Below are 24,834 nucleotides of genomic sequence, written 5' to 3' on the forward strand. Positions count from 1 at the left end.
GAGCTAGAAGATAAGGAAGGAGTGGAGAGATGGGAGACGGAAGAGGGAGGTGACGGGGATGTCCTCACAGACACCCAGGCAGAGCTGCATTTGACACTGGCCTCCCCGTGAAGCCTGTACAGAGCCCACTAAGGGCTCTGTGTACTCCGCCCTCTGTACAGCCCGGATGTTTGTCCCCACTTGGCAAATGAGGACAAAAGTCTCTGCAACCTGCCCGAGGTCATGCCAGAGGTGAGCAGCCAGGCCGAGGCTTGAAGGAAATCTCACTTGTCCAAAGCCAAGGACTCTTGGGGTGCACTTAGCAGATCCTCAATAATGAGCCAAGGCAGGAAGGAAGGGGGAAAGATAAACCAGGGAGACTCCTTGGCAGCTAAAAAATAAATAATAAAGGTGCGTGGATGTTTTGTGATGCCAGGCTGGCACGGTGCCCAGGACAGCCACCCTACACACGGAGCTCTGAGCCGGCTTGCCTCATCCTTTCCAAAAGTATGTGAGCCCTGATACGTCAGCCTTCAGGAATGCCGTGAGCTCTGTGGTGACAGGCTCTCCGACTCTCTCCCTCTCCTGCCTTAGATCTGCCTTCTTCTTGCTGCCTCCCCACCCCAGCCCACCCAGCCAGCCCAGCCTTGGGGATCCCACCCCAGCCAGGCCCCTCTTGGTTGGGGGACCTGTGATCAGCCCCCTGAGGGAAGCAGACCAGAGCTGGAGAGGGAGAGTGAGTGTGGTGTGGGGGAGGGGCCAGGGCAGCACATCATCTAACAGGTTGGTCAGGCTGAGAGGCGTCCCGCCCTCCTGCTGCTAATGAGCACTCTACAACAGGTGTTTGCACCTCAGTCCCCAGCCTGCCCTGGCTGCGACAGGAGGCAGCCGCCTGCCCCACCGCCGCCACCTGCCTCCCCTCTGAGGCTCCCTCGCTCACCCCTGGGCCCTCCCGCTCCCAGGCCGGGGGGGACCGCCATGGCCTGCCGATCCTGCGTTGTTGGCTTCAGCAGCCTCAGCGGCTGTGAGGGGACCCCGGCGGGCAGCCCCCGGCCTGGAACCTCAGGATGGGACAGCTGCGGGGCCTCCAGGCCAAGCTTCAGCTCCCGCAGCCTCACAGGCTGCTGGCCAACTGGCACCATTCCCAAGGTGACCGTGAACCCCAGTCTGCTGGTGCCCCTTGACCTCAAGGTGGACCCAGCCATCCAGCAGCAGAAGAACCAGGAGAAGGAGGAGATGAAGGCCCTCAACGATAAATTTGCATCCCTGATTGGCAAGGTGAGCACGTGGGAAGGGGTCCCAGAGGGAAGGACGCCAGGCCCGCAGGTGGCCCAGCTCTCTGTTTCCCTGAGCATCTCAGCCCCGCCCCTGCCCTCAGCCAATGGGGAAGCAACACTGCTCACCCCAGCTGACTCGGAGCCTTGATCCATTCCGGCATCTGTAGAGGAAGGGACCCCAGGGTGGCCTCTGAGGGGTGTCTGGATCACAAGGCCTGGGGTCACCCAACGCCACAGTGGACTAGGGAGGAGCACTGAGCACGACCAAGGGGATGTGACTTCCCAGGAATGTATCGTGGAGACGTGGTCGGTCGGCTGTCCTACTCCCAGGCAGGTAGATGGCGCACCTCTGGCCGCCAGCATCTCTCTGGAGGCAGCCCTGCTTGGCCTTCCCGGTCAAAAGAGCTGGCAGAGCAGAGGGGACCTGTGGTGCTGCCAGAGGAGGCTGCTGCTGAGGCCATGTGGGTACAGATGCAGCCCTAGCGTGTCAGGAGATAGGAATGCAGGGATGGATGCCTCGGCTCAGAAGCAGGCGGCCAGCTCGGCCTCTTTGCATCCCATCTGAGTGGGTGGATCCAGTTCCTGGTACCCCTATCCCCACACTTCCCAGATTCCACTGCCCATGGCCTGTAGCTGGCCCTCCCGCCCATCCCTAGCCCCGGGCAGGAAGCTCCTGAGGCAGCCCTGTCCCCTTCCTAAACCTGCTGTCACTCACTCCCTCCAAAATAACCTCTTCTAACCAGCACCCCCAGCTCCACTCTCTCCTGTCTTGCCCAAGACTGACCATCAGAGCAGTTACAGCTGTGCTCAGCTTGTCATATGCCAGGCACTGTGCAGGATACCTACACTTTACCTATCTAGATTTCCCTCAACAACCCTATGAAAGAAGGTATTTTTATGCCCATTTGACAGATGAGGGGAAGGATTCATCTTCTGCCCTGGCTCAGTCCTTGTCTCCTGGGGGCTCTCTGGTTCTGTGCTCTTCTGCACAATGCTGACTGCCTCCATGAAGCAGGAGCTCACAGAGAGGGGCAGAGGGAAGAAAGTAGCTCGCATGGAAGGTCTGCTCGTGCGTGGCCCTCAGTATGAGCATGGCAAATGGGATATAATTGAGTCCACACAGGCATACTGCACAGCTGCTATTTTCACAACTGTGTAGACGAGGATCAAAGAAGGTCACACACCTGGCCCAAGGTCAGATAACCAACAAATGGTACACTTTAGATTTGGACTCAGGTCTGACACAGAGCCAGTGACCTCCCAGGTGGGAAAGACCTCCCCAGTCCATGTGTCTAGAGCAGAGTTTTCTAGTCCACACCTGGGGCGCCCAGGGGGGTCCATGCAAGGGGTAAACAGCCATTACTGGGGCAGGACATCCTTCCCTCCGCCCTGGCTGTACAAAGCCCCCTGCTGCTGGGCTGGTTTCCCTGGGGAGGCAAGGGCCTCCTCCCCAAACCCAGGTTAATCCCTTAAAAGGAATGCCTTGCTGAGCTATGTAATTTGGCTCAGACAGATGGCTTTTCTCCCTGGAACACAAGTGCTGATGTCACCCTGTACCTCTGAATGGGGACTGGATGGGAACAGAGGAGTGTAGGCAGGGAGGTGGCCCTTGAGATTGGGGTCCCACACCCATGGGCCAGGGCAACGCCCTTGGAGGCCTTTAGCAGAACCAGAGCCTCCTGACCCTCAAGGGGGGCCTCAAGATGGGGCATCTTCAAGGTGGGATACAGGGAGCTAGAGGTGCCAACCCTTTGGGGCCTCTGATTCTGTGCCAAGGAGCCCTGTCTCCTAGTAAAGGCTGTGAGAGCCTGGAGGGAAGTGGGTGGTAGTTAAGAGAATAAAATTCAGGGCAACATTACTGGGTTTAAACCCTGGCTCCACCACTAGCTGACTGTGCGTCTCAGGCAAGTGACTTAACCTGTCCGTGCCTCAGGGCACATCAATGTTATGGGTTTATCAATCAAATGGGATGTTTCTTGAGAAGCAGTTAGAACACACCTGGTGCATAGTAAATACTTTATAACTGTTAGATAATAAAATGAGTGGGCCTGCCTCAAGTAGCTCTTAGACCTCAGCCCTTTCTGAGCATGAGCCTGGAGCAGAGGGGAGGAGCCCGCTGGAGGGAGGGGTGAAGAGTGGGTGGGGTACATCTGGAGAGAGACCTGTGAGCCCAAGGGAGGCACCATGAATAGTGCAGGGGGGGGGGGCTCTGAGCACAGGAAGAGGGGGAAGGGGCTTGCCACCCATATCCCTTCTGTGCCCTCTGATGCACCAGAGGATGAGGGAGGAGGAGGAGGAGAGGGACAACTGGAGTTGGCAGAGAAGCCCTGCCGCAGCCTTGCTGCTGTTGCTGCTGTTGCTGCTGTCGTCATTTCTCCCTGGCTGGCTGTGTTTCCTTGGGCGAGCATCCACCCTTTCTGTGCTTCAGATTCAAGTCCAGCCTGCTCTGCTCTGCTCTGCAGGAGGCCACAGCCATGAGATGATGGGCAGAGGGGAAGCAGTGGCAGAGGCAGTTGCTTCCCGCGCCCACACAAGGCTGATAGAGGGGACGATGAGTGTGCAAGGTTCGCAGGAAGGGACTTTGGAGGGAACCGAGAGCACTGTGAAATACCTGGACACGGCGGGAGGGGTCAGTATCTTCCCTTAGGCCTGGCTGACCTTTGGAAGCCCCCAGATGCATTCCTCTGCTGGATATAGAAGGACAGACCAGCCCTCCTGATGACCAGACTCTGGGCTCTTGACTGAAGGCAGGGGATTGGACGCTGCCAAAGAGGCACCAACCTATAGGCTCAGGGCCAGAGGCCTGCGAGGTGGTTGACCCACCTCCCCACAGTGCTCCCCAGTTCTAGCCAGGATTCAGTGTAGGCAGCTGGGCTCCCACTACAAAAATCATCTCTCTCCCCATAACCTGGCACCAGCCTGGCCCAGTACCACAAAGTCGGGCCAAAGTGAGTTCTGGCCTCTGCACCTCAGTTGTCTCCTCTGTCACTTGGGGAGGCAGATAAGCCAGCTGTTTGTTCTCCCTCTAGGAGCTGCCACCATCCACCTGAAGGAGGGGTCAGAGCAGAGAGGGGAGGGCTGGTAGCACTGAGAGGCAGCTCCCCGCACCTCTCAGGGCCTCCCTCGGCCTTGGATCCTACAGGAAGGAGCCTTTCTGTTGGGCAGGCCTGGGTGGGGGATATTTTCAACCCCACCACTGAGACAAGAGACTCCTCCTCCAGGGGCAGTGGGAGAGAGAGGGCTTCCCCTAGTCCCCCCCAAGACCATGAGCACCCTCAGGCTGGACTGGCAGGCCAAATGCACACTCCGTCCTAGCACACTGAAACGCAGAGCACAGAGGTTAGACTAAAAGGAGAACTTCCTGGTGTGAGGGTTTCTATGGTTCACGGGTGGAGGAAGGAACTCCACATCTCTCTCCTAGCTCCACCCTCAGTGTAAACACAGGACTCCTGCTTGTCAAAACGAAGGGAAGGTGGGGTGAGCGGATACCTCCCCTCAACGTGCCCTCTCTCACACACAAAGCAGGGCAGAGCCCTCCTGACCTCCATCCCTACTGAACCTGTTTGGCTGTGACTGTGGCACAGCAGGCTTAAGGCAGCTCCGAGCGGAACCTACCAGCACAGATGAGTGTTGGACAGGGGAGCAACCGCTCTCAGTGCCCCTGCCAACTGCTAGCATCCAGGGCACCTGCTGGCACCACCTACTGCAGTGTCAAAGGAGACCCATCAAGACCATTCAAGTGTCTGGGGAGAAAATACAGGAACCTGTGGATGCAGGCTGGGCAGCAAGAGAGGAAGAAGAAGGTCCAGGGAGAGCAGCACCGAGCAGAGGGGCTTGTCGGGAAAGCTTGGCCATCAGTAGCTGCATGACCCCGTGACCTCTATTACCCTCTCTGTAAATGAAGAGTGCAGACAAGTTGGGCCCAGAGGCTGCTAACAGCTCTCTCGTGTCATGGTCCTGGGAGCCAGCCAGCAGTATTGGCAGGGGTAGAAGTGCCCAGATAGTGCCTGTGGTCACAGGGAGCATCACTGGGCTGGTTCTCATGGCATCTTCATGACAGAAACAGCCCATCTGGTCCAGGACCAGTTCCAGACATCCCTCCTACCTCAGTGGCCTACCGAGGTCCTGGGCACTGAGAGGTAGGGACCCCAGGCAGATTACAGGTGGCTCCCAGTCTGACAGAGAAGGTGGTGGACAGGGCAAAGGAGAAACAGATAAACTGAGGGCTTTGGTACTGGGGGGACTTGGAAGCTAAGTCATGGGGTCTTCCTGCCTGGGTATAAACATGGGGATGGACAAGGCAGGCAAGTCTGGGGACAGTGGCCAAGAGAGTGTCAGAAGTAGGCTGGAGCCTGGAGAAGACAGGCAGGGTGAGGAAGAGGCGGGGGAGCCCCAGGCCAAGTTGGACTGGGCCGGAGAAGGAAAGGAAGGAACCCAAGAGGGACCCTGACAGCCTGCTGGTGGCCAGACTATGGTCCATGGGGCTCAGGAGCCCCTGTCAGAGATCACGCAGGAGGTAGAACTTGAAAGCAGCGGAGAGCTCAGAGCCCTCACGGTCTTCATCCTGAGCGCAAATCTGAGCCTAACTAGAGGCAGAAACCAGCCCAGAAAGGATGGCTGTGGACTCAGGACCCAGGGGTCCCAGCAACACATGGGAGATATTTGCTGTTGTGATTAAAAGATCTCAACACAAGCTGCCTGGATTCCAGACCTGGCTCCGCCACTTTCTAATCTTGCGACCTTGGGCAATTCTCTCCCATCTCTGTGCCTGGCCCTCATCTGCAAAATGCACTGATAATAACATCTGCCCCACGGGGTGTTGCAGGCATCCAATGACGGCAAGCTCTCAGAACCAGGCCCGGCACACAGCGGGCGCAGCGGAGCATTGGCTCCCATCGCTCTTCCCCTAGTTCCCCCACAACAGCCTCGGAGGCAGGCGAGTCTTATCACCCCCGATTTCTTGCTGGGGAAACTGAGGCTCAGAGGGGCTGCATGCCTGGGGTTGTTGAAAGAATTACCAGTGAAGTCTGAACAGAAACCTTGCTGGGTTTCCAAGACATGATGAGACCAGACTTGTCGTTTCAGAGGGGCAGATGGGCCTCTGACACTTCATGTTCCCAGGGCCGCCCAGCCCAGCCCCAGATGGGCTTGGAGAGCTTGTGACATTGGGATCGCAGTCCCACTCCAGCTCCCTCTCCCTCCTCTAGTAGCCCTGCCCTCCCCTAAGCAGCTTTACTAATTGGCTCCACCTCATCCTCTCCTTATCTCAGCATCTTCGGCAGGAAGATCAGTAACTGGAGGTGCGCTCTGATCACTGGAGCCAAACCAGGGTCGATGTGCGCAGCAAATGAGCCTCCTCTCCCCCAGGAGGTCCCCGGGGAGGTCTCCCTGGGGACACACTGGCTGGCCAGGGCCGGCCACGATGGGCCCACCTCTAGCCCACTCAGCACCCTCCTCTACTCCCAGGTACAGGCCCTAGAACAGCGGAACCAGCTGCTGGAGACTCGCTGGAGCTTCCTGCAGGGCCAGGACTCCACCACCTTCGACCTCAGCCACCACTACGAGGTGTACCAGGGCCGGCTGCAGGAGGAGCTACGCAAAGTGAGCCAGGAGCGGGGGCAGCTGGAGGCCAGCCTGCTGCAGATGCTGGAGAAGGTGGAGGAGTTTCGAGTCAGGTCAGTCCCAACACACCCTGTAGAGACCGTGGGCAGGGACCAAGGGTGCGGATCAGGCTTACTCAGGGGGGTGCGCCAAAGCTGAAGAAAGAGGAAAGAGTTATGGGACATTTGTCTTCTCCAGATGTATTTATTAAGGACCTTATAAGAGCCAGGCACTGTTCTAAATACTGGGGATGTAGAAGTGGACATACAGCCATCCTGTGTCAGTATCGACCCTTCCAACAAAGTCAGTCTCCTGCTGGCTCACCTGGCCCCTGTGCTTGCTGGCCCCTAGTTTGAGGGCCCTCCTCACGTGTGTAAACACCTTGCTTGTACCTGCATGCTAAGCTGGGATGGGACATTATTCACTAGTATAACAACAATGGCCTTCTGCTTTGGGTATGCTTTAAATTTTTATCTCAGTTGGCCGGAAAGGAGAGGGAAGCAGCCAAGTTCAGACAGGGATGGAAAGAGTGGGTTTTATTTGAATAAAGAGATAATCCCAGGCCAGTGCAGCAGTGCACACCTATAATCCCAGCGCTTGGGAGGGTGACACAGAAGGATCGCAGGTTTGAAGCTAGCATACAATAACTCAGAGAGATCCTGTTCCAAAATAAAATATAAAATAGAGCTAGTGTAGCTCAGAGGTAGATTATCCCTGGGTTCAGTCCCCAGTACCACATATATACACACATATACACATATATGAAAAAAGAAATAATCCCATGTAGGTAATACATACCAAACATCAAGGTGGCCCAAGCACTAGAGAAATGAAGAAAACACAGCTCTTGCCTACAGAATCCTTTTGCAACTTAGTGGGAAGACAAACAGTGGGTGGGCATTACAGCCTCGTGGTTATGGGCCTGGCCCGGGCATTAGGCCTGGAGGGGCATTCATCCTCACCCTTCCCATTACTAGCTTTGTGATCTGGAACAAGGTGCTTAATATCTGAACCCCCCTTACCTCCTCTGTGAAATGGGAATGATGGTGGTTGATACCAACCTCAGGCTGGTGCGAAAAGGAAGAGGGTTGGGCATGGTAAGTGATAAGTGATAGCTTTCCACCCCTTGAAGGCTGACGCTCCCAGTACATAGTGGGTCCTTGGTTTGGGTTTGCTGAAATAAACTGGCCTGGAGCAATTGGCTGCTCCTGGTCTGGGAGAGCAGAATAGGCACTTAGGCGGCTCAGAGGAGAGGTGACCCTCTGGCAGGCGGTGGGCAGGGAGGCTAAGCAGAGAGGCTATGTCCCTCCTTGGATCTGGTTTCCTTTAAAGGGGACCCCCAGCCAAAGTGAGGAAAGGGCAGAGGATGGTCGAGCCCCTTGCCCTCACTCCGCTCCAGTGCAGCCCAGCCCCTAGCTTTGCCAAGGGGAGGTGAGGTCTGTATTCTCCAAAGGGGCCAGCCAGGCAGGGATGGAGAACAGACACCGCCTGTCCGAGAATCTAGGGATCTAGGCTGAGGCTCAACTTAACAGCCACTTCTTCATGAACTCTGCCCTGCCAGGTCCAGGAAAACACAGGGCATCTGATTGTCCATTTTAAAATGTCATCTTCCCAACACCTGGCCATGAAGCCATGGCGGTTCCCCAGAATCCAGCACCCATTTTACTATCCTTTGTAGGTCTTTGGCCCTAAAAGGATCAGAGAATGGCAGCGCGGAATGGCGGTCTTGAGTTCTCCTTTTATGGGGAGGCAAATAGGCCCAGAAAGGGCAGGGCTTGTCTTCAGGCACCTGGCCATGCATACTAAACCCATCCCTAACCCCGGCCAGCCACAGGGAGGGCTGCTCCCGCCAGCCCAGCCAGATCGTATCCGTGGGAGCACTGTGTAGCTCAGAGTCCTGTGCAAACACTCCTTGTTGTTTTCATTCACCTGGCTCAGCCCCCTGTCTGGCCCGCTGCCTAATTTCCATCCGCCTGTTTTCTGACTTGACTGTTTAAGCTCAGGGCTTCTCTTCCCCCTCTGCGTAGGGAACCCACCCTAGTTGAGGGGGGAGATCCTGGGTCTAATGGCAAGGCTCCTGGGTCTGCAGGCCAGAGCCAGGGAGCTATAGCCTGGTTGTGCAGAGCCTGGGGCCCCTGGGAGCCCAGAGACGCCGGGTGGAGCCCTAACAGGGAAGGGCTGTGCCCTGCCTCTGCAAGGCGATGAGATCAGCCTCCCTGCTCCCAGAAGCAAACAAGTTACCACGGGAGAGGGGTGCAGGTGTGAGGAGCTGAAAGGCCCTGGGGAACAGGTTGGGGAGCTGGTGGCTGGCAGACTGGCAGAAGACTGGGGGTGGAATAGGGGATAAGGTGTCACCTAAACCTCTGTGGGGACAGATAGTCCCAAAGGCTTAGAGGTTGCGGGGACCCCAAGGATTGGCTAGTGTGACCCTTCTATTAAGGACAAAGCAGAGGCCCAGCGAGGAGAAGCAACCTGCCCAAACCCACACAGCAAGTGAGCGGGGAACACGCATACAACTGTGCAAGCTGTGGACGCTGCGGAGGGATGGGGCTGGGTCACAGTGGAGCACATATTCCTGAAGGAGAGACTTTGTAATTCACAGAGGCTGGCTCTAGCCTTAGGGAGTCTAGGGACCCTCCCCAGACTGGAACCCAGCATCTGGACTCAGCCTAGCACGCTTACCGTGCTACTAGCCTCCCTGCTGGGTCCAAGCCTTGGCTGCTCCCAGCACACCCCCTACCATGCCCACCTGGAGGGCCAGGATGGCCTGGCCTGGGCAGGGTGCCGAGAGGAGGCTTCCCCTGGTCCCCACACTCCCAGTGTCCTTTTCTGCCTGGACAGGCCATTTGACTCCCCTCTGCTTCCTTCTGTGTATGTTCCCGGGGCCCCTGGTGGGTCTCTATTGGGTGAGTCACAAGAAACACCCTAGAAGCCTCAGTTCCCCCTCCCTCTCACAAAGGGCATCTTCAAGGGCTGGGAGGCTTTGTCAAGACTCGGTGCCCCCATCCAAGGCCTGAGGTCTCCTCATAAGGCTTTCTGAAGACAGAACTCATAATAAATCACTAGGCCCCAAGCAATTAGAAATTATTCAGTGGGCCAAGTGAGAGTCAGAGACAGGGTGATGAGGGCCTCTGAAGACGAGAGAAGATGGCACTGCCTCTGGGCCCCTCTCCCCACTGGGGTTTCCACCAGCCTGTTCTCCCCTATATCTTACCCCCAGGCAGGCAAGACTCTGCTCCCAGAGGAGAGAGGAGGAGGAGGGGCTCAGCCTCCCTCATGTGGAGGGCCAGCGGGTGCTGCCCCCAGGGAAGACACTGGGGGGTTCCTCAGAGCCCCCAGACTCTGGAGGGAAGCCTGTTTAAGCCAGTGTGTGCCGAGGAGCTGTGTGGGGCATGCGAAGCCATCCCCAGCTCTGCAGCGAGGCTTCTCTGAGAACGCTGAGGCCACGAGCTCTGGAGTCTCGTGGGTGCCAGCACTGATGGGTGCTCTTCACGTATTAACCTAGCCAGTTCTCCTGGCGTCACCACTGCCATGACAAGGCACCCACGGGAGGACTTACCCAAGCCACCCGGCTTATTGGCTGGGAAGCCGGAATTTGAGCCCCACTCTCCCAACACACCGTAGCCCTTCAGTGGACTTCCGTTTTCTCATCTGTCCAGTGGGACTCACAGCACCTCCGCAGCTGGGGGCCCAGAGGTGAGCTCCCAGCACAGAAAGGAGGTGGCCTGCGGTGTCCGTCACCACCACCACCCAGTCAGGGCATCTTCTCCTCCCTGGCACAGCTCCTCTGCCCAGCTGCCTGAGCCCCTCACAGACTCCTGAAAGCCAATGGATGGCCAGGGACAGAGTGAGCCCCCAGCACCCCAAGGTTAGAGTCCCAAGTGCCCCAAGGTCCCTCACCACCATTCAGTCCACTCCCTTGAGTCCTTGGGGGAAGTCGGGCATGATGGCGCATGCTTGTAATCCCTGTGCTTGGGAGGCCGAGACAGGAGGATCGCACGGGTTCAAAGCCAGCCTCAGCTAGTGAGGCTTTCAGGAACTTAGTGAGACCCTGTTTCCAAATAAAATATAAAAAAGGTCTGGGAGTACAACCCAGAGGTAGAAAGCCTCTGGGTTCTACCCCCACTACCACCAAAAAAAAAAAAAAATGTCCTTGGGGGAGCTGATGAGCAGGAGGCACAAGGGGTGGGGGGTCAGCCCGCTGACACAGGGCACGAGGACACCACCCCTATATGAGGCCGGGCACTGGGGCAGGCGGCCTGATGAGAGCCAGGGTGAGCCACAAATTCCCTGAAGAGGAGGGAAAACGCAGAGTCTACAGAGCCCCATGTGCACTGTGGCCAGCCAGGCCTGGGTAAGAATCCTGAGGCCAAGACAAGTATCTTGACTGGAGGAAGAAGATGAGGTCAGGGATTGGGGGTCACTTCCCCTTGTCACAAATACAGGGTGGCCTTGACTGAGGAGAGCAGCCTGTGTTCCATGTAGAGGGCCGCGGCACACACCTGGCCGCCTGTCGCTGCCACAGAGGGGGCTTCTGTCTGCCCCCTGCATACGCACCCCTTGCAGATGAGGAAGCCACTGGAATGATGAGGTTCCTGCCCCAAACACACTGGGGCCCAGGCTTGCCCATCCTCCCTTAAGAGAGAACCTGATGAGATGGCACCCAGCGTCTAGGGAAGCCGAGGAAGAAGGGCAGGGCAGAAAAGGAGTGGCGGGCAGGGGGCTGTGTGCTGAATGCTCAGAGAGAACCAGAGAGGTTCAGGCTGGACTGAACCTGAAGTCCTCAGGGGAGGAAGGAACCAGATGCCAAGTCAAAGGGCTGCAGTCAGGGAGACTTCCTGGAGGAGGTAGACATACAGTAGAGCCAGGAAAGGGGAGAGCCTGGTGGGCAAAGGCTGAGCAGTCACAGAGGGGCATGAGATAACAGGGAGCCAGTGTCACTGGGAACAGGGCATGTGTCATGAAGACATGCGTTTGTGTCCACTCAAACGATGGGCCACGTGTTCTAATAGGCACTGAGTCGGGAAACAGGCCCTGACCCCCTCCAGAGGGAATTAGCCAAACCCCAAGCTCTCAGTACATCCAGCTGAGCAATCTCTCCTTGCCCCCAGGTATGAGGATGAGATCTCCAAGCGCACAGACCTGGAGTTCACCTTCGTCCAGCTGAAGAAGGTAGCCTGCCCCGCCTGCCCCGCCCAGCCAGGGCTCCATCCTCATGGCCCTCTGCTGTCTTTCCCTCAGAACTGCCCATTTTCCTTCGTGCCCAAGCAAAGTCCTCAAAGGCTGAGTCTTGCAGACAGAGAGCTATGCCTATTCCCACTCTGCCCCTTCCCCCAGGCTGAGTCAGCTCTCCTCTGAGATTCACCCCCACTCTACCCAGGAAGCTAAGTTCTCCCCCACCCCTGCCCTGGAACACCGTCTCTCACTGCTACTCCCAATCCCAGGACCTGGATGCTGAGTGTCTTCGACGGACTGAACTGGAAACCAAGTTAAAAGGCCTGCAGAGCTTTGTGGAGCTGATGAAAACCATCTATGAACAGGTAAGGAATCCAGAGCTGGTGACCTGCTGAGCCAAGAGCGGACTGCTCCGTGGGAAAGGGGAGACGTTCAACAGCCACGATGTCCAGGCACAAATATAACAATTTCCTAAGCCCCTTCCTGTTCTGATGTCAATAATCCTACATGCTCCCCGCCATCATTTCATGGAACATGAGCAGGTTCCCCAAAGCCACCCTCTCGGGGAGGGCCGTGTCTTTGTGGGCGCTGGAGTGCCAAGGTTATGCAGGGAAACAGGTATGCCCAGCGAGAACCAAGAGGCAGCTTCATCACAGGGGCTCAAGTAACTTCTCATGGGCCTGATCTCTCGCTAATTCCTGCAGCCTGAACAACGGGACCCCCAGTTCTACATCTGATTGGTGTACATTTCACCTTTCCCCAGTTTTGACTAAGGCAGGGAAGATACAGCTTGTGCCAGAACAAAAAAATATTAAGCAAATGCAGACAGAGGAGCCTCCGGGAAGCATTCTCATCCATCTCTTAAGCCCTCCGCTGAGCCTGGGTGGACAAGGGACCAGCAAGGCCCATGGTGCCAGTCATCAGATGGCTCTGCTGCTCCTGGACGCCACTCCTCCACTCCAGCGCTGGATCCTGGTCACCCTCCAGGGTGCATCCTCTGCACGTTCCTTTTTTCAGGGGTGAGGGGGTACAGGAGTAATACTCCTGTGCTAAAGAGCACTTCCACAAATGTCTTCAGTTTAGCTAAGACTGGGCAGGATCAAGATGGGGAAGGTCCAGGCCAGAGAGGAGAGCTGTACAAAGTCTCTAAGGCAGGAGTGAGCTTGGCCCCCGAAGGGAAAGAAGAAAACCACCATGGTCAGAGCAGACGGGGCGGGAGGGAGCCTTAGGTCAGGGAGAACCCAAGGTGGCCCATGCAGGGCCTTGGACTCTGAGGCAGTATGACCATCCTGAGTATGATGGGCATCGGGTGGTGCATGGGGTGGGGCATGGTTTGTAAGACTGCTGCAGAGTGTGGACTAGAGAGAAGGTAGTAGGTGCCAGTGCATTACAGTTGCTCCTCGGTCTCCTTGGGTGATTGGTTCCAGGACCCCGGCAGATACCCAATCCTTGGGTGCTCACGTTCATTCCTATAAAATAGCATAGTATTCACATATGACCTACATTACCTTTCCATATACTCCAAATCATCCCTAGCTTGCTTATAATACCTAATGCAATACAAATGCTATGCAAATAGTAGATATTACACTATGTTACTTGAGGAAATAATAACAAGAAAAAGTCTGTGCATATTAAGTATAGTTGGAATTTATTTTCCCATCTGCAGTTGGTTGAATTCTTGGGGCAGAACTCATGGATACAGAGGGGCAACTGCATAGCAGTTGTCTTTTCTGGCAAGGCGGCCAGTTGGCCTTGGGATACAAGTTTTGTGTTTCTCTTCATGTACCACTTTAGGTTGAGAAGGCACCAGAACAATTCCCCACACAGATGGGTCTCTAAGCCAGCACTACCTAATAGAACTAGAAAATGAGATACACATGCAATTTTAAGTTTTCTAGTAGCCATGTTTTTTGTTTGTTTGTGTTTGTGTTTGTGTTTTTTGCAGAACTGGGGCATTCTACCCCCAAGCTATACCCCAGCCCTATTTTTTATCCTTTACCCTGAAACTGGGTCTCACTAAGTTGCAGAAGGCCTCACTAAGATGCTGAGGGTGTCTGCGAACCACAATCCTCCTGTCTCAGCCTCCCAAGTACTGAGATTACAAGTGTGCACCACCATGCCCAGGTTAGTTGCCACATTTAAAAAAAGAAAATATAATACTATATTTTAGCCCAATATATCAAAAATGGCTATTTCAATATTTAATCAATGTAAAAATTAGTGGACTAGTTTACATCCTTTGTCTCATATTACATCTTTGGCATCGGGTTATATATTTTACACTCCTTCCTATACATCTCAGCTTAGAATAGCCACATTCCAAGGATCAGTATCCACCTGTGACTAGCGCCCCCACTGGGCAGAGCGAGGGAAGCACCAGCCATGATGGGGCAAAGTGCGGCAGAACACGGACAGCCCCAGAGGCTTTGGATCCAATCAGAAAAGCATTGCTGTATAGACCTATTCTGTATCCAAAAAACAGCCCCCCGCCCTTTCCCAACACACACACACACACACACACACACACACACACACACACACACACACTCGCAAAGCTGGGCAGAATTCTGCAGCCATGCGCCGTGCAGGGCCTCATCCAGACCCTGCAGCTTCCTTTGGAAGCCCTCTGTCCTGCCCCTCCAGGGACACTGTGGGTGAAGGGAGGGCTGGGCCAGAGGCAGAACCTCATATTCTCTGCTACTAAGATACAATTCCTTCCTCAGGAGCCTGGATGCATCTGGTCTGAGTGCTCCTGCCCCTCCTATAAGCTCTGGTCCCAGAGAGATGAGCTATGGAATCTGCAACCATGCACACCTTCCCTACAGAGGGAGGCCACGTTGTGTAAACAGCTCTGGCAGGGAGGCCACTGCACGCATGGGCTGCTCTGCCCCTGGACATTTGTCCCTGTTCCATCATGTATGGAGTGGCTATAACCAGCCACTATTATTTTTTTTTTCAGTACTGGGGATGGAACCCAGGGACATTCTACCTCCAAACTACACCCCCAGTCCTATTTTTTATTCTTTCTTTTGGAACAGGGTCTCACTGAATTGCAAAGGACCTCACTAATTAACAGTAGCCAAGGCTGTCTGCAAACCACGATCCTCCTGTCTCAGCCTCCCAAATGCTGGGATTACAAGCGTGCCCCAACATGCCCAGCTAACCAGTCACTATTTATTGAGCACCTACTATGGTTGAGACACAGTATTGTGTGCTTTCCAGGCTTAATCTCAGCTAATCCTCTCAACAAGCTTATAAATTAGGGAGAATGATTAAGAGAACACAGACTTTAATGCACCTTGGATTTAAATCCTGGCTCAATAACCAGGTGAATCGAAACAGATTATTTCAATCTCACCCTCTGCCTCAATTTTCTCATCTGAAAAAAATGGGAATATTCATAGCACTAACTCACTGGACTGCACTGAAGATTTATTTTTTAAATAGATCCTAAAGAGCTGGGTGTGGTGGCACACACCTGTAATCCCAGTATTTGAGAGGCTGAGACAGGAGGACCACAGGTTAGAGGACAGCCTTAGCAAGTAGTGAGACTCTTGTCAACCTAGTGAGACTCTGTTTCAAAAATAAAAATAAGGCCAGGCATGGTAGCACACACTTTTAATCCCAGTACTAGGGAGGCTGAGACAGAAGGATCGCGCAGGTTGGAAGCCAGCCTCAGCTACTTAGCGAGGTTCTCAGCAATTTAGTGAAACCCTGTTTCCAAATAAATATAAAAATAGGTTTGGGAGTGTATCCCAGAGGTAGAAAGCCCCTAGGACCAAAAATAAATAAAATAGGGCTGGGCTGGGGTATAGCTCAGAGGTAGCATGCCCCTGGATTCAATCCTCAGTGCCACACACACACAAAAAAAAAAAAAAAAAATCCTAAGGATCTTGATTCTTGCCAACTTGGAGTGCTAAGGGCCATCCCAAGGCAGCGCCTCCACACCACACTACCAAATGTTGTTATACTCTCTGCTCCTGATGGGGCCAGCATGTCTGGACAGGTTTGAGGATGCTTTGAACACCTCATTTCCTGTTTCTGTTTACCACGCATGCTCCTGCCTAACCTGCCTCTTTCCAGAAAAGGTCTAAGGCTGCTTCCTTCCATCGTTTTGCCCTGACAGGGAAGCCCCCTGCAGCGCCACCTGTAAGCATCCTGGCCTTTTCCTAAGCCATGTCAAATGCCAAAATTAGGCCTGATCTGGGAATGCTGCTGGGGCTCTATTCAGGACCCTTTACTCTCTGACCTCCCCAGAGCTGCATTTCCAGAACCACCTACAGCATGTCCCAGCCAGGAGACAGGTCCGTGTTGGAAATGTCAGATGGCAGCCGGGCACAGTGGTACACACCTAGAGTCCCATTAGAGGCCCGGGTACTAGGGAGACTGGGAGGAGGATGGCTTGAGCCCAGGCGTTTGAGGCCAGCTCTGGCAACACAGCAAGACTCTGTATCAAAAATAAAAAATTGAAAATGTCAGATGGTGACCAGGAGCAGCAGAGGGGGATCATGGGCCTGTGGTGACCATTAGTCTTGTTCTGGTTGGCCCCTAAGCCTACCTGTTTTCAGAGACTTCTGTTAAGTTCATTTGAAAATCAGCAATACCCCCTCCTGAGGAGACCCCAAAGGGTACCTAACACTGAGCTCAGAGTCCTACTAGCTCCAGGCAGAGGCAGGTTGCCCCAGAGGGTCTTCAGAATGCCTGGCACCCCACACCCCAAGCTCTCTTTTCTAGAAGCCCCTTCTTGTCACCAGGAGGCACTGGTGCTCAGGGCTGGCAGGGGAGCAGATGGGCAGGATGTCCCTGGTGCCCATGCAGCCCATCTGACCAGACTTAGCCCATGGTCTGCAGCTTCCGGGTCCAAGCCCGGGTGAAAAGTAGCAGTCCCACCAGGGACAGAAGTCAGAGGCACCACCTTAAGAATAACAATGGACAAGGAGAGGGGAGGCCCCAAAGTCAGGGACCAGGGTCAGGATGAGATAAATAGCTGAGCCTGGATCTAAGCAGACCAGATTCAGGAAGGAGCATGTAAAACATCCACACAGGGCGTGGCTGCAAAATCCAGACCGTGGGGAAGAGTACAAGACCTACTCTATGTATTCAGTAACAGAAATTGCAAGGGGAGGGGACTGGAGGGGGTGTCTGTAGATTAATGGAAACTTGGAGTCATGCGGAGCAACTGCAACATATGAATTTGTTTGCATTCTGACTCAGTTTAAAAAAATGTTTGAGGCTATCAGCAGACTGGGAAGACTAAAATACGATAATTGAAATAGAGTGAGCCGGGCGTGGTGGCGCAGGCTTGTAATCCCAGCATTTGGGAGACTGAGACAGGAGTATCGCGGTTCGAGGACAGCCTCAGCTACTACTTAGTGAGGCCCCTTACAACTCAGTGAGACCCTGTTTCCAAATAAAGAATAAATAATAGGGCTGGAGGTGTAGCATGGAGGTAGAATACCTGGGGTTCCATCCCCAATACAGCAAAGAAAGAAAGAAAGAAAGAAAGAAAGAAAGAAAGAAAGAAAGAAAGAAGTGGAGGGTGGACTGTGGAAGCTGGGGAGCACTGCGCATGCCCCACCCCAGAGAACACAGCCCCATACAGCCCGCTGACCCGGGGCCTCCTCCCTGCCTCACCTGCCGTGGGCCAACTGACTCTCAGTGCAGTGCTGGGGTGCTCTGTTTACACCCCTCTTTTTGGTGGTACTGGGGTTCCTGGAAGCCCTTCTACCTCCGGGCTACACTCCCCCAAAAAAAAAAATATATATATATATATATATATATATTTTTTTTTTTTTTTTTTTTTTTTTTAAATTTGGAAACAAGGTCTCTTAAGCCAGTGAGTCTGGCTTCGAACCAGCGTGATCCTCCTGTCTCTGCCTCCCAAGTGCGGGGATTACAAGTGTGCACCACCATGCCTGGACTGTTTACACCCCTCTTCCTACCTCCACACACACCTGCCAGGCCCCACTTATTGTTCAGCACCCCCTGGGAAAGAAGCCAAGCTCGAGAAGATGCCCTGTGGCCTCTTATGGAGGCCCCTGTTCCCACCTGCCTGCCTCCCTGCACCTCTGAGTCTTCCAGTGGAAAGCTGGCTGGCTGGGGCCCATAGAAAGCCGGCCTGGAGCTAAAGAAGCCCTCCCTTCCTCCGCTCCTCGTCTCACCCCTCACGGGAGCCAAGCGGGGGCAAGAGCTCTGGGTCAACACCACCTCTCACAACTCTCTGTGACCCACCTGTGCCTCAGGTTCCTTCTTTGTGACCCGGGAGAGATGAGATATGTGTCTGTGTGGGGAATGCTCGGCTCAGTCTGGGCCTGAGTGAGCCCTGGGGAAGTGTTGGGCTTTACTATTTTCAGAGGACTCTGAGGACAGGGAGCAGAAGATGAAAATGCTGTAATCCCAGCATTTGGGAGGCTGAGGCAGAAGTATCGTAGGTTTGCGGCCAGCCTCAGCTTCTTAGTGAGCCCCTCCACCACTTATTAAGGCCTTGTATCAAAATAAAGGTTAAAGAATAGGACTGGGGGTGTAGCTTGGAGGCAGAATGCCACTGGGTTCAATCCCCAGTACCGCAAAAAAAAAAAAAAAGTCGCCATGTTTCTGGGCACGCTCCCTCCGCTAGGGGGAGTAAGTGGTGAGCTTCCAGGTGCCCTTGTGACAGAGCATCGCCGGCGCCCCCGCAGGCCGAGCCCATTTCCAGCGAGGCAAGGCGGCCTCAGCACCACCCAGTCCCTCCTCTGTCTCAACCCCACATGTATTCAATCAACTGAGAAACGCCCTCACCAGACGGGGCCCAGGGATGACTACGGCTCTGCCAGGCTCCCAGAGAGCTTCCCACCCAGTGGGGAGACAAAGCCCCATGCCACAGCCATGGTGATAAAGCTGCAGAGCCGGCCTTACCCACCTGGCCCAAGGAGCAGGGTGTCCCAGTCGGGGAGGCAGCGGCAGGCCATCAAAGACAGGTGCAGAGGAGAAAGCCAGTGCCTGCTGGGTGAGGGGCAGCCAGGAGAGAAGCCCACTGTGTGTGGCCCAGGGGCTCCAGCTCTCCCACCAGCCCTGAGCCTTCCGCATGTGTGCCCGGCCAGGAGCTGAAGGACCTGGCAGCCCAAGTGAGGGACGTGTCGGTGACTGTTGGCATGGACAGCCGCTGCCACATCGACCTGACCGGCATCGTGGAGGAGGTGAAGGCCCAGTACGACGCCATTGCGGCCCGCAGCCTGGAGGAGGCTGAGGCGCATTCCCGCAGCCAGGTGAGGCAGTGCGCACAGGGTGGGACGCTCCCGCCGGGCCCCTGGAGGGGCTAGAGGCGGCTGAGTTGCCTGCAGCTCCAGGGCAGGGGAGCACGGGTCGGGGAGGCAGCGGCAGGCCATCAGAGACAGGTGCAGAGGAGAAAGCCAGTGCCTGCTGGGTGAGGGGCAGCCAGGAGGAAAACCCACAGTCTGCGCCCTCCTGGAGGTTACAGCAGTGCTGTCACCCAGACACAGTACTGACAGGAGCTCACCTAAGGGCAGCCCAAAGCAGGCCATCCAAGGGGGCATGGAAGGGCAGGAAGAAGGCAGGCACAGGCTAAGGACAGAGAGAAAGGGGTGGGGGCAAGAGTGGGGTGCTGGGAGGGGCACGTGGGACAGTCCTCACCGCCTCCTCCCCAGCTGGAGGAGCGAGCCGCCCGCTCAGCAGAGTTCGGAAGCAGCCTCCAGAGCAGCCGCTGTGAGATCGCTGACCTCAACGTACGCATCCAGAAGCTGCGGTCCCAGATCCTCTCCATCAAGAGCCACGTGAGTGTCTGCAGGATCCCAGGGGTGAGAGGCACACAGGAGAGCAGGGAGACACGCTCACATTCACAAGCGCTGAGCACCTGCAAGACCTAAGCAGGTCCCCCAGTGCCTCCGAGCCTCAGTTTCCTAACCTGCCAAATGAGAGTAACTCAGCCTGCTAAGATGGTTGCAACATCAAACAAGCTTTGCATGGAAACGTGCCCTGTAAACAGGCAAGAACTGCTGGGGTATCAGGAAGTCACCTGACCCTGTACACCCAGAGCCCAACACCCCCTCCCAGGCCCCCAGCCAACTGCTGGGGTATCAGGAAGTCACCTGACCCTGTACACCCAGAGCCCAACACCCCCTCCCAGGCTCCCAGCCAACCATACAGAAAAGGGACTAGAGGCCCCGGTCCCAGCTTGCAGAGGAACAAGCCTTAGAGCAGGTGCTACACAGCCTCCCTCAGTGTTGTGGCACTCCCTCTGGTCCTAGGGAAGCATCTCTTTAGGTGTAACTGAACAACCCTTGCTACAACCCGTTACCACACCCAGGATCCATTGCTTAGACGCATGCACGCACGCATGCACGCACGCACGCACACACGCAGGCCACCAAGGACAGAGCTAATCCTGGCTCCGGCCCACACCCTCCTCCCCTCTGCCCTGGCTGTAGTGCCTGAAGCTGGAGGAGAACATCAAGGCAGCCGAGGAGCAGGGGGAGCTGGCCTTCCAGGACGCCAAAGCCAAGCTGGCCCAGCTGGAGGCCGCTCTACAGCAGGCCAAGCAGGACATGGCCCGGCAGCTACGCGAGTACCAGGAGCTCATGAACACCAAGCTGGCCCTGGACATCGAGATCGCCACCTACAGCAAGCTGGTGGAGGGCGAGGAGAGCAGGTGAGGGGCGAGGTGGGCCTGGAGGCCCAGGCCACCCAAAGTCAGCCTCCCCTTCAGCAGGGCCCAGCAACTGGAGGGCCTGGATTCCAGACCTGACTCAGCCATTTCCTGGGATCGTGGCCCAGTTAATCAAGTTCCTAGTTTCCCCATTTAGAAAATGGCTGATCATAAACACAGCTCACCTGGGGCAGTGGGGGAGGCATGTGATTGCTTGGGCCGTGTCTATTGAAGCTAGTGCTTGGTGATGAGAGCCACTTACATACGCAGAGAAAAGAAGGGACAGAGGTGAAGAGAGTAGGCTGGCCAGGATCACGCCACAGGGCGACCCCAGGGCAGAGAGGAGCCAAGGACCCCCTCCTCCTGCCAGCCCCAGGGCCCCATCCCAAGGGAGCCAACAACGCAGGCTCCGCTCACATCCCACCATATCCCCCCACCCAGAATGGACTTGCCGTCGGCTTCCATGATCAGCGCAGTGCAGACCAGGCCCAGAGTCACCGGTGAGTCGCCTGCCCTGAGAACCCACAGCAGGGAGGGCTCAGGTGGAGGGGTCGTGGCACTAAAGGCATCATTTAAGTGGCTCCCAAACCTCCAGCCCCATCCCTCCCCCTCCCCTTATGCCCCCTGTAGCTGCCTCCAGGCCAGGCCTCTCCAAGGCCCCCTCCCGGAAGAAGAAGAACCGTAGAGGCCCTGTGATCCAAATCACGGAAATGTCAGAGAAGTACCTCTCGCAGGAGTCGGAGGCCTCGGAGTAAGGCAGCTGGACACCAGGAGCCCGGGTCTCTCCCACTGCAGCAGGAGGGCCTTCAGCTAGACTCAAAGAAGCAGCTTGCAGCCTCCAGGTTGGGAGGGCAGACAAACCTGATACTGAACTGAGAGGAGATGGGTTCCAACCTGAGACTGCCTTTTTGTGGGTTGCCAGGGAGCATCAGGGCCTCACAGTCCCCTCTCCCAACCTTCTGGCCACAAGTTTTTCTGGCTGGGTAAACTGGAACTTCGGGTCAGTTTGTGTCCACCTCCTGGCTCCCCTGAGGCTCCTTTTCCACCGTAGGGCTCCGCCCAAGATGCTTCAAGTCTTTTGCCGAAGCTTGCCCTAAACTCTTCTCTAGAGCCTTGCCTTGCCTCTGCCTCCAGGCTGCTGCCCTTGCCCCGTCCAGGCTGTGGGCTGGGCTGAGAGGACCACTCAGGCCTCGCCTCCATCTGGAATTCCTGGGGAGACAGAGGCTGGGGTCCCCCTGGCTCCCTGCACTTGGGTTCCCCAGATACCCAACAGTATTAAGGAGCGGGGAGAGGAGGGCCCTGGATGTCTGAGGCCTGAGCCTGGATCGCAGATCATTCCAGACACCTGCATCCCGCCCTCTTCCCGTGGGTGCCTCCCAGGAGATCATTGGTAGGAGTGGGTAGCCCCCACCCCAGCCAGCTCCTAGCCCCTCTCCAGCAGCTACTCAGGCCACAGCGGACTCCTGGCAGGAGGTGCGGGGGAGCCGGATGGCAGCTGAGTCCAGGCAGGAGAATCAGACCCTGCCTTCACCTCCCTGCCATTCCAGGTTTCACCACCCTGCCTGGAGCCACAGCTCTCGGCCCCGGCCCAGGCCTCGCCCAGCTTCAACCCTGAGACCCACACCTGTCATGAAAGCCCGGACCAATTTTCTATGAGTCCCAGCCACTCACGGCCCTGTTCTCCTCTCCTCTAGGCTGAACACGCTGGCTCTCCCCTCCTTTCCATTCACTGAGGAGGCCATGACAGCCCTCACCTGTGGGCTTATAATCCCACTTTTTCTTCCTCCTCCGGCCCCCTCTTCCCTCCATGTTTACTCCCCTGCCTCCAGGGTGCCATGAAGAAGGTACGATCCAGGCAGATCTGGGAGCTTCTGAGCCCTTAAGGCCAGGCTGGGGTGCCCCAATGACAGCCTTAAAAGGCCTCAACCAAAGAGATAAATTCTGCATCCAGCAAGGAAATCCGGGGTTGGTAGGAGTGGGCCTGTCCTCTTGGCTTTCACCTCTAGGGCTTGCAAGGGGACCTGGCGGCTCCAGCCCCCCACTCCACAAGCCACCTTCTCCTCCCCTCCCACCTCTCCTGCTGCCCCTGGCCTTCCTCCTCGTCTAGTCTGTCTCCAATCCCGTCATCTCGTTTTCCAAGACAGGGTGGCCTAAGGCCTTGGCCCCTCCTGGGCCTCGAGGTCCTCTGGGCCTGTGGGGGGCACTAAGGGGTACCGATGCAGGCCAGAGGAACTCAACTGTATACTCATCCTGAAGCACCAAAGAGGGTGCCCATTGCTGCTTTCTCTCGGGCTATTTATTGGTTTCCAAGGGAGCAAATCCTCCATGGGGATACAAGATATATAAAGTATTATTTTTTCATAACTTATGTGGCTTTTAACTTATTGCTTCCCTTCCTGTTTCTGCATGATCAGTGCTGTTTGTACTATCTGGATTTTAGATAACATATCCCAGCCACCCCACCTGACCGGCTGACTAGCTTGGGATAATGCCCCCTCTCCCTGCCAAGGGATGAATAAAGTGTTGAGATTTGTCCGTGGATAAAGCTGTGTGTCTGATTTTGTTTCCCCTTTCGGGGTGGGTCAGTCACATGGGTCACGGACCGTTTATGAACTCTCCAGTTACAGGGAAAGGGATCTGGAGACCAAGCTATAACTCCAGACCACAGTGGCTGGCACATGTCCCACCATGCTATGAGGAGACAGAAACACTGTTGACCCATGTTCCCAGCTCCTGCTGACACATCCAGGCACCCTGGGGGCCGTCTCAGCCGGCAAAAACAGGGGGATCCCCAAGTGGTGGCAGGGTCCCTTCTCCAGCACTTTTGCCCAACCATGGGATTGGCATAGCCCAGAATATATTCTGACAGATACAGGCCTAATCCTGCCAGAGCAAACCCAGATTAAAAAAAAAAAAAAAAAAAAAAAAGTTAGACCTGGCGTGGTGGCGCACGCTTGTAATCCCCGCACTTGAGAGGCAGAGACAGGAGGATCACGCAAATTTGAAGCCAGCTGCACTGGCTTAAGAGACCCTGTTTCCAAAAATTAAATAGGTCTGGGAGTGTAGCCCGGAGGTAGAATGGCTTCCAGGAACCCCACAACCAACAACAACCACAAAAAAAAAAAAACATTAAGCCAATAAATGCATGAAAAAATGCTCAACATCATTAGCAATCAGAGAGATGCAAATCAAAACTACCCTGAGATTTCACTTAACTCCAACTAGAATGGCAATCATTCAAAACACTAACAACAACAAATGCTGGTGAGGATGTGGAGAAGTGATAACTTGAAAACATTGTTGGTGGGATTGCAAATTACTGCAACCACTTTGGAAAACAGTATGGAGAATCCTCAGAAGAATGGGAACAAACTTACCATATGATCCAGCAATACCACTTCTAGGTATCTACCCAAAAGATAGGAAACCAAACTACCAAATTGATGCATGTGTATCTATGTTCATAGCTGCACAATTCACCATAGCCAAACTATGGAACCAGCCAAGATGTCCATCAACAGATGAATGGATTACAAAACTGTGGGATATGTACACAATGGAATTTTACTCGGCCATAAAGAAAAACACAATTACATCATTTCCAGGGAAATGGATGGAACTGGAGGACAATATGCTAAGTGATATTAGTCAGTCACAAAAAATAAGAAATCGGATGCTTTCCCTAATAGGTGAAAGCTAGGGACAAATGGGTAACAGGAGGAACTCTAGATGAAAAAGGAGACCATATAAAGGAGCAAATAAGGCGACCTAACTGAGGGGATGGGAGGGGGGAAGAGGGAAACTCTCTAAACACATGATATACTTAAACATATCAAAGTCAATCACTAAGTCAAGCATGGGTAGGAGGGATGGGGAAGGAATGGGGTGGGGATCGTGAAAGGGCTAATTAGGTGATGTGTGCATGTATGTCTACACAAGTCTTTTATCCCATTAAGATGTATGACTACAATGCACCAATAAAAAAAATTATCTCCACATAACAAAGGACCTTCTCCAAGACCAGCCCTGTGCAGACACCAAGATTGCTGCCCACCCTCCCGGCAGGGCCCATAGTCAGGCTGAGCGATGGGTTAGTAACTCAAGACAGCTGACTCAGGTAGGCCTCCTCACCAGCGCAGACGCGGGCATTGTGGAAGG

At 55.0% G+C, this 24,834-nt stretch overlaps 1 protein-coding gene across 1 annotated transcript; it reads left to right on the top strand.

Annotated features, from left to right (window-relative positions):
• Positions 1 to 957: 957 nt before the first annotated feature.
• Positions 958 to 21,431, top strand: KRT80 (keratin 80; the record flags this gene model as incomplete). Its single annotated transcript, XM_080705886.1, has 9 exons — positions 958 to 1,257; positions 6,723 to 6,931; positions 11,969 to 12,029; positions 12,302 to 12,397; positions 19,115 to 19,279; positions 19,679 to 19,804; positions 20,459 to 20,679; positions 21,118 to 21,176; positions 21,307 to 21,431. The coding sequence occupies 9 exons, from the start codon at positions 958 to 960 to the stop codon at positions 21,429 to 21,431; spliced, it is 1,362 nt and encodes a 453-aa protein (XP_080562012.1).
• Positions 21,432 to 24,834: the final 3,403 nt, after the last annotated feature.

This window comes from Muscardinus avellanarius (assembly GCF_963383645.1).
Source record: "Muscardinus avellanarius genome assembly, chromosome: 11".
NCBI lineage: Eukaryota > Metazoa > Chordata > Mammalia > Rodentia > Gliridae > Muscardinus > Muscardinus avellanarius.